The 10,264-nt window shown below is 39.9% G+C and overlaps 1 protein-coding gene across 1 annotated transcript; it reads right to left on the minus strand.

The window, feature by feature from the left end:
* Positions 1-285: 285 nt before the first annotated feature.
* On the minus strand, positions 286-1,540 carry LOC117035877 (histone H3.3A-like). Its single transcript, XM_033129980.1, has 2 exons — positions 1,399-1,540; positions 286-749 (listed from the first exon to the last, which is right to left on the minus strand). The coding sequence occupies exons 1-2, from the start codon at positions 1,538-1,540 to the stop codon at positions 328-330; spliced, it is 564 nt and encodes a 187-aa protein (XP_032985871.1). The 3' UTR covers positions 286-327.
* Between the last annotated feature and the right edge of the window lie 8,724 nt (positions 1,541-10,264).

Raw genomic sequence — 10,264 nt, forward strand, 5'->3', positions numbered from 1 at the left:
TTAAAAAAATCCAAATGCTGGCATTGTCCAGAAAAATTTAACAGGTTTATTTATAATTGTTATAAAGTTGAACTGCTGAAACTTGTTTTGTTCACTGAAACTTTTGACTTGAATTAATGCTTTGTCCCCGCATTTATATTAAAAATTCACACACAAATGAAAATGGAAAAACTGCCAATACCTGATTTCTGTCCCCTATTTTTCCACTTTCAATCATATACTTAGGTACCTTTTGACCCCATGGGAAAAAAAAACACTAACATTCAGAACTACCAAGAAGAGAAATTTTTTTTTAAAGAATGAAATGTTTCCCATCATAATGGATTCTTAAGCACGTTCTCCACGTATGCGGCGTGCTAGCTGGGTGTCTTTTGGTATAATTGTTACACGTTTGGCATGGATAGCACACAGGTTGGTATCTTCAAAAAGGCCAACCAGATAGGCCTCACTTGCCTCCTGCAAAGCACCAATAGCTGCACTCTGAAAGCGCAGATCTGTTTTGAAGTCCTGAGCAATTTCTCGAACCAGATGCTGGAAGGGAAGTTTGCGAATCAGAAGTTCAGCGGACTTCTGATAACGTCTAATTTCACGGAGTGCCACAGTACCAGGCCTGTAACGATGAGGTTTTTTCGCCCCTCCAGTAGAGGGCGCACTCTTGTGAGCGGCTTTTGTAGCCAGTTGCTTCCTGGGTGCTTTACCACCGGTAGATTTGCGGGCAGTCTGCTTTGTACGAGCCTTGGTATAGAGACCTCCTTACTTACCCTCTTCTCCTTCGGCTGGAGCTCGGTGAGCTAGAGGCGGCGCTGGCATTAGAGAGCGACGGCGGCGCGGCGGCGGCTGCGAACACAATTCTACATGGTTTTCTTACAAGAAAATACCTGTAGTTTCTCAGAACAATACAGAATGAAAGAGAAAAACTAATCATCCTTACGTCTTTCATTTTAAATGATACATTTGTATCCTGGCGGGATTCTAGGTGGTGCAATACAGGTCATGAATCAGAACGATTAGAATAGAGTGTTCATCTTTCCTGGGAGTTTAATATTGGCCCCTGTTTTAATGTCAACAGGGAGAGAAATATGTGAGAGGGAATGAAGTTTGCCAAGCAGTTGTCATTCTGTCTCTGAAGGTCTTGAACCTGGTTAGTTATTAAGAAGTTCATTCCACCTACTTAAGGAATGTATTTACTAAGGGTGACCTCTCTGCTTCCAAGTGGAGGAGGAGGTGTGGTCATCTCTTCCTTTCCTCCCACTGCAGCTCCTTGGAGCTGGAGGGAGGGCAAGCATTGGCACTGGGACAACTTCTCCCCATTCCTCCCCCGTTCCCTGATGCCCAGCTCTTCCAGCGAGTGGGGGCAGGGAGGAATAAAGGAAAGGGGCCAAGGGTCTTCTTACAAACCGGCTACCAATAGGTCTCTGCTGGTCTCTATTCGTCTAGCCCATCCTGCCTGCTGATGATGCCTTTTGCGCACCTGGCGTCCAACACTCCTTCTGCAGTGCATGCGAGGGTTCTGTGGAGGGCTGAGCTTCTTACACAGCATACGAGTTTCTTGTCATGGGAGATCAAACTCCTGCCTGGTCTCTTCCACCCTTCAACTTTCTCCAAATGTCCCCTCCTCTCTCCATCCTCATATTTCTCTCTGATTCACTTCACTCCATGCTCAACAAATTCTCTGTATAATCAGACATTAGACAAGCTAAGGAATTGTCCTTATTTACATAATATATAGTACAATTCAGTTTATGTGACATTGTGATCATGCTGCCTGGAAAAATCTTACTAAAATGGTACAGTGGTTATCCTGGGTGGGGAATTAGGGCCTAGTTTTAATTTCTCCTTCATTATTATTTTTATCTGATAGATTGACTAGGAAATTTCCCCTAATTTCTAAGGGTACAAATTCCCTATATTAAAAAGACCACTTCTCAAATATAGCAAAACCTAATATGATTTTGATTACAGGAACTAACACCACGTAATAGATGTAGATACTTCATGGGATGGCAGCCAAGAAACAATGATGCCTCTTCTCTGGGCCATATCTGTTCTATTTAGTTTGATCCCTGGGCAAAAATGGAATAGTCAGAGGGAGAGGATGCCTGACTTAAGCTGGGCTGATCAGATTCTTTTTACCGGGAACTAAAAAAATTGAGTTAAGATTTACATACAGTAAAACATACAGATCTTAAAACGTACAATTTGCTGGGCTTTGACAAATATATACATTTGTGTAACCAATATCCCAATCAGGATTTGGAACATTTACATCACTTGAATAATTTCCCTCAATTCTGCTTCCAGTCAATCCCCACCCATGATAGGCAACCACTGTTCTAATTTCTATCACCATAGATTAGTTTTAATCTTGAACTTCATATAAATGAAATCATACAGGTTATACTCCTTTGTGACTTGCTTTTTTCACATAACAATATTTTTGAGGTTCATCCAAATGTTCATGTGGCTCAGTAGTGCATTCTTTCTATTGCGGAGTAGTATACCAATCTGTGAATATATGACATTATTTTCCTAATGAAGGTGATTTGGGTTGTTTCCATTTGGGGGCTATTATGAACACCTACTATAAACATCTTTTTACAAGTCTTGTTGGACATATGTCTTAATTTTGGAGGGGGGAATACCTAGGATTGAGCTTGCTGATTTATAAGATAGGTGTAGATTTAACTTATAAGGAACTTCCAAACAGTGCCCCAAAGTTGTACGATTTTACATGCTCACAGCTATGTGTGAGGATCCCAGTTGTTCTGCATCCTTGTTAACATTTGGAGACGTCATTCATTTCCAAGTTAGCCATCCTACTGAGTGTGGAGTGCATTCCCTGCTGACTGAAGATGTTGAGCAGCTATTCACTTGCTCATTTGCTCTCTGTACATCTTCACTTGTGAAGTGTCTGCTTCAGTTATTTTTGTACATTTATTTTCTTGAGTTGTTTGTTTTTTTTTTTTTCTGGTCATATATATGTTTTAGATAAAAGTCAGATGTGTGTACTATTGATATTTTTAAGTGTTTTTTTCAGAATTAGAAATGCCGGCTATATAATTTGAAAAGAAAAAGAAATATGTAGTTGTAACAAAAAGTCTTAAATAAATTAAAATGTCACTATTTTGAATGACTAGAATATATACCCAGAAAAATAATCCCAGGAAATCAACCAAAAATATGTTGGTAATACATTTATCAAATATTACATTAATTAAATATAACATAAACTTACCAATTTAAAATTAGTAATATAGTAATATTCCTATATACCAATAATATACAGTTCTAAATATAATAAAAATATCATGCTTACAGATAAACCAAATACATTAAAGGCTTTATTTACTCAAAGAGAATGATTTTAAAACACAAGAAGGAAATAAAAGGAGACAGAAATCAATGAGACATTATACCTGAATCAATTAAACATTATACATGCTCTTACTGGTTGAAAAGATTTGATACGTAGAGTTGATTTGATATTAACCAAATCCCTGAAGGATGGCATATAGAAGTTGATAAATTGATTTAAAAATTAATTGAGAAGAACAAAAAGGAATGTGAATACTCTAAAAATCATTGAATTGTACACTTTCAATGGGTGAATTGAATGGTATGTGAATTATATCTCAATAAAGCTGTTAAAAAAGAATAAACAGAAAATGTTTTTCTAAAGCTGACATTTTAAGAATAAGGTAAGCAAAACAATGAATAAAAAACATGGTTTTGATGTTGATAGTATATTAAGTGGAAAATCATATTAGGAAATAGTATGTAAACTATTTCTGTTTTGTAAAGACATACGTTAAATCAATGGAGAGTGGTCAACAAATTTTAACAATTTTTATCATAAGGAGTTAACAACAACAGTGCATTTTACTTAATGATGAAATGGGGGAAATTTCTGAGAATGGAAATCAGACAAGGATATCCACTGTTAAAACTTATATCCGACACTTTTCTAGTGTTCCTAGCCAGAGTAATAAAGCAAACAAAGCAAATATACATACATATATAAGGACTGAAACTAAGATATAAAACAAAGACTGTGTATAATGAAAGCTCAAAAGAATCTGGAGATAAATTATTAGAGTTCGTGATTTTAATTGCTGGACATAAAGTCAATATAGGAATACCAACTTTATGTATAACAGAATTACAAGATAAAAATTTTAAAAACAATTTCATTTACAACAGTATAAGAAAATCAAATGTCTAGGGATAAACTTAATGAAGGATGTGCAAAACCTCTACACATACCACTAGAACATTTTTTAGAGAAATTAGAGAGGAGCTAAAGATGTCAGTTCCCCCTGAACTGACTTACTGGTATAAACTCAATGCAATCCCAATAAAAGTCACAACTGGCTTCTCTGGGAAATGGGAGGGACTTAGCAAGCTGATTCTAAAATTTATATGGAAATGCAAAGTGCCCAAATAGCCAACCCACTCTTGAGAAGAAGAACTAGGTAGAGGACTGCAGATGTTGATATTGCAAATCAGTAATTAAGACATGGAGGCATGAGTGGAAAGATAGGCAAATTTACTAATGTAACAGAAGGAGCCTAGAAACAAACATGCCAGGGGTGCCAAAAGAAGGTATACAAGTGGACACTTTGGTCAACGTTGCTCAAGCAGTAGTTCGCTGTAATCAGAAGTGTCTGGACGCTGATGTTCACCACTTTGAACACCTCTTGCAATTGCAGAAGTCAAACGTGACTTGTATTCATCTTTTGTTATCGGTATATATTGAGTAATACAGTTTTCCTTTCTTAAAACGTGTGTATATTTTTTTGGCACCCTCTGTATATGGATGCTTTATTTATTACCTAGGTGGTGCAACAGACCAGTGGGGGAAAGAATAGTCTTTTCAATAAATGGTGCTGGGATAATTGAATATTCTTGTGGAAAAAAAGGAAAGAAACTCGAGCCCAAGGATATAACTTACCTAAACATCTTCAAGTAGATTCTATATCTAAATGTGAAAGGCAAAATAATACAGCTTCTTGAAAGTAGTATGGAATATCTTCATGATCTCAAGTTATTGTAAAACGTCTTAAAAACAGACACAAAAAGCACTTATATAAAAGATTGCTTCATTTGACTACATTAAAATAAAAAAAACTTCTGTTTATCAAAAGGAAGCCATAAAATGGGAGGAAATCAACCGAAAATATATTAGTAATTTAAAAAAGAGAATGGTAGAAAACATTTGCAATACATTCAATCAAAAGAAATTCCTACAAAGCAATAAGAAAACCACAAATAACCGAATAGAAAAATGGGTCCGATTCATGAACAAGTACTTCACAAAGGAGGGATGACCAAACTCACTAACAATTAACATAAAAACCGTTGTTTGACCTCATTAGTCATCAGGGGAGTACACATTAAATCCACAAGGAGATACCTTTACAGACAGAAAGGAATCGCCATAATAAAAAGGCTGTCAATACCAAGGTTTGACGAGGACCCAGAGACATGGGAACTCTCATACACTGCTGGTGAGAATGTGAATTAGTATGTACATCGACTTTGGAGAACACTTTGGCTTTATCTACTAAATTGGAAGATATGAAAACCCCTAGGACCCAGCAACTCCATTTCTATCTTTATGCTCCCCACCCCCACCCCCAAAGGTATGATGAATCTCAAAACATCATGTGCAATGAAGGAAGCCACACACACAAAAGAATGCTTGCTTTCTGATTCTCTGCAAAAACTTTAAACCAAACCAAACCAAACCAAAAACACATAGCTTTTAGGGCTGCATAGTTAGGTGGTAGAAGCAAAGAAGTGATTACCATAAAATCAGGTGAGTGGTTATTTTGGTGGGGAGGCAGAGGTAGTGTTTGGGAGGGGTTACAAGGGAAGACTCTGGGAAGGCTGGTTTGCCAATGGTGGATTACCTTGCAGCTCCAAATTCATTCTTCAATACGTGCTCTGCAGACGGAATTCCCTGAAGCGGCTCTGCATCGCAAGTGAGTACGATGCTAAACAGTAGAGGGCGCTAGAGACACAGTGAGGAAGGCAGGTGCTGTACTTTCTGGTTCCGGTAGCTGTATTTCAGTCACTGTGCGTGCGTGTGTGAAGACACCGGGTGGCTCTCTGCCCTGGCCACACGCCCTGGACTTGTGGTCCCTTGTCCACCTTGCATCCCGGCCAGACCTGCCAATCATGTTCCCATGGCCCTTCTGACGCGGACACCACGCGATGCAAGCCTCAGGGTCCCGTCTGCACCGATGCTCCTACTGCCTCGAATCATCCACTTCCTGGCACTCGACCTCATTAGGTTTGTTAGTCAACAAACTGATAAAAGCATATTCTCAAAAACAAAGGGCCAACAGGAATCAAATCTGGTCACTTGCGGGATTATACTTCCTCATCACTGGAGGTGAACATTATTTACATAGAAGGAAGGGAGCCAGGAAAGAATGGGGGTGAAGGGGATGGAGACATGGCAGAAAGGTGGGAGAGAGGGGAAAAAGGGAGGGGAGGAAGGAAGGGAGAGAGGGAAGAAGGAAAAATGAAACGGAGAGGGGGAGGAAATGAGAAACGTACAACCTCACCAGCAGCTAAAGGTGCATAAAACAGAAGTGGCCTATCTACTAGGCACGGAAACAGACCCCAGGCTGTGGGAATGTGACGGCACCACACGTCGTCTCTGTCTTTTTTGAGGTCTTTCTGGCAATATGTAATAATGACACCATTTTGGGACACCTGGAATCTGATTGCTGTTCCAGCTTCAGCACTTCCTTGCTTTGGGGGTCTGAGAAATGGCATCCCCTCCCTGATGCTCCCTTTCCTCATTTCTAAATGTGGGATAGGCTCCTCCTGGGCTGCTGTGCAGATTTCACAAGCTGCCTTATAAGGGGTGCACAGTTCCCAAGAGCTATTTCCTTTCTTCACATTGAGAGTCATTTCACTCTGAGAAACACACCTCTTGACACACTGGTTAAAAATGGGGAGTGGTAGAGTGATTTGGGCAAATAATTCCACACTTTAAAATTAGGAAAAAACATAATAGGCAGAGGGTACAATCTGTCTTCATAATGGCATATTAAATTCATTTAAGAAATATATCCATTATGTTGAAAGAGTCAGGCTTATGGAATGTAATCAGCAAACTACTTCATCCTGTTTTTCCAGCAACCCATTCAAACTTGCTCTGCTTCTCCCTGCCCTTTGGAAAAAATCTAGGGCAAGTCCCATGACTTCTTTGATTATTCTTAGGTAACAATAAATTTTTCCCGTAACTTCTCATTACAAAAGCAGGCTGTACTCAGCACTGCAAACGTCCAATTTCATGTAGTAGTCTAAACCTCCAACTTCATTTAAAGTTGAAGCTTCCCCATTCACTCCTCCCTCACCTTGGCTCTCACCTGTATGAGGCTGCAACAGGAAATGGGCATGGAGCAATTTTCCTATTTCTCCATTCTGTGCTTCCAGTCCTCCTTCCCTGACTTGCTAACAGGGGTTTCTGATCATCCTAGCAGGGGCAGCTAAGGGGTAAGGGAAGGAGGCCACCCAAGGGGCAGGGGAGGTTCAGTAATGAGCTGGAGTACTCACATGGCTTATTTAAGAGCCTCCTTTGCGTGTGGATCCCTTACCGCAGGTTCCCGTGACCCAGGTTGGCCCTAGAGTGTAGGTTGGCATGCAGCACCATACCCATCCCCTTTAAAGGTCTTTATTACGTTTTCTAAAAATGAAAAGTCTGGAAATTATATTTTCCCAACACTCTTACAAATAGGGTTCCAGGTTGAGTTTGCCAAATGTGAGACTGGAAAGCAGAAAGAAGATAAAATCCATCCTTTTCTTCCTTTAATTCTGGCATTTATGAAAGCAGGATGCTGGAGATGTTTGCAGTAACTTGGGCAAGGAATTCCACAATGAAAAATCAGAAAAAACATATTGGCAAATACCTCTGAAAATTGCAGCCCATAACCACTATGGGGTACCAAATCGGAAGCGGTGGCTTTGAGGCTTGGCAGCAGCTACACTGCAGTGAGGTCTCCTCCTGGTGACTGCACAGCCAGGCACAGGCCCCTGAAATTCCCCAATTCTAGGGAACATTAACATGGTACAATGAATTATCACCCCAATTCTTCACCCCTCCGTGTAACTATGTCCATGGTCATGTAGCTATTGCAGTTCACAAAAAGGCATAGTTTACCTCTACGTCCCTTGAATTTGAACTTGGCCACATGACTTGCTTCAGCCAATGGGATATTAGGTGACACAACACAAGCAGGGGGTAGAAATGTGTTTGCCCTTCTTCTGCTTTCACCATGAAAAGAGCTTTCCCTGGGTGGCTGCTGCCCCTTTACCCTGTGCTTGGAATGAACCAACATGGAGCAGGCCTGTGTGAGGACCTGAGCCCAGCCAGATCCACAGCTTGAAGGTGCTTTGCTGAACCTAAAGCAGCCCACACTCAGCTGACCCATACATGTATGAGAAATAAATGCTCATTTTAGCGGGACACTGAGATGTGATGATTCTTTGTTATGCACCATTATTGCAAAAATAGCTAACCGATACAAGCAACTTCACCCGTTTTGACTTCATCAGCCTTCTCAAGAATTGTGTGATCAAAATCCCTGTATAAAATCACTTTTAGTTGAGAATTCTATTTCTGGCAAAAGAGTTCTGAGAAAATAATTATTTTTCTGCTTGAGGCAGACTGATATTCATGCCAAGAACAACTAGAAAAGCTGAATAAAATACAGAAAACCTCTTTTTTAAGGTATTAAAGAGCTGCCAAGTTGACAAGCATTTGATGGGCCATGATCTCAGAAGAAGAAAAACACAATGAGGTGAGCTGACATTCTGTGAACCATTTTTCCTTTCAGGAAATTTGCTGATTGTAGGTAAGAGACTAAGAATTTGGGCAGAGGGCCATGGCTAACAGTCAGAAAAGGGAGCAGAGTCTCGGGACCTGGAGAGACAAGAAATTGAAGGTGGGGGTTGCCAAGGCAACTGGGACTGGAGGAGCCAGGATGTCAGATAGAAGGGAGACACAGAAAAGTAATTCTGACACAGGTTTTTCCCCTTGAAACATTTGTTAAATTATAAAGCTGTGATTTATTAAGCTATGTAGAAAGCCTATGAAATACAGCAGGGATTTTTTTTTCTTTGCAATACCATGACACTAAGGAGATAAAAATTGGAGTTAAGGACCTCTAGGGAAAGAAGCCTAGTAAACACACCAGATTCTCACTTAATAATCCTTGGAAGACTATACTCTAGAAATGGCGGCAAACCATAGGTAGAGATAGAGTCTTACAAAAATTGCAAACTTGACTCCAGTCAGTTCACTACCAGATTGGATCGAAGTGACCTACCCCACTCTATCTGTCTACCAGCTGGAGGAATAATGTCATAATTATCATAATGGTCAACAATAAATTATCCAGCATATCAAGAAACAGGATTGAAGGGGGAAAACATACAAGATCTGACAATTAAGTTCATGAATTCTCCTAGAAAAAGTGTTACATACCGTGTTTTCCTGAAAATAAGACCTAACTGGAAAATAAGCCCTAGCATGAGTTTTCAGGATGACATCCCCTGAACATAAGCCCTAATGTGTCTTTTGGAGCAAAACTTAATATAAGACCTGGTCTTATTTTTGGGGAACACAGTACCTTATTGCTGAATATCACTATGGTCACCTGCTAAGTACTCCCTTTGGGAAGCTATGCACTGATGCCAGTGCCTAGTCCACCCTTCACAACAACTTTGGAACTCTTTTTCTGGAATGGCCATCAGAGCTGTTGTCATATTACCCTTGATGTTCTGAATGTCATCAAAATGTCTATCCTTTCAATATTTCCTTTATCTTCAGGTAAAGAAAGAAGTCATTGGGGGCCAGATCAGGTGAGTAGGGAGGGTGTTCCAATACGGTGATTTGTTTACTGGCTAAAAACTCCCTCACAGACAGTGCCGTGTGAGCTGGTGCATTGTTGTGATGCAAGAGCCATGAATTGTTGGTGAAAAATTCAGGTAGTCTAACTTTTTCACGTAGCCTTTTCAGCACTTCCAAATAGTGAACTTGGTTAACTGTTGGTCCAGTTGGAACAAATTCATAATGAATAATCCCTCTGATATCAAAAAAGGTTAGCAACATCGTTGCAACAAGTTTGCAAACTTAATTTTCTGACCTCATATACAAAATGTGAGGTGATCCGATCATAAATTCCTAATTGCGCAGGTCATGGTGGGCAGTCCCACCCCAGGAATCAAACTTCTGTAGTAAAAGGCT

Source organism: Rhinolophus ferrumequinum, chromosome 16 (genome assembly GCF_004115265.2).
Source record: "Rhinolophus ferrumequinum isolate MPI-CBG mRhiFer1 chromosome 16, mRhiFer1_v1.p, whole genome shotgun sequence".
NCBI classification, from domain to species: Eukaryota; Metazoa; Chordata; class Mammalia; order Chiroptera; family Rhinolophidae; genus Rhinolophus; species Rhinolophus ferrumequinum.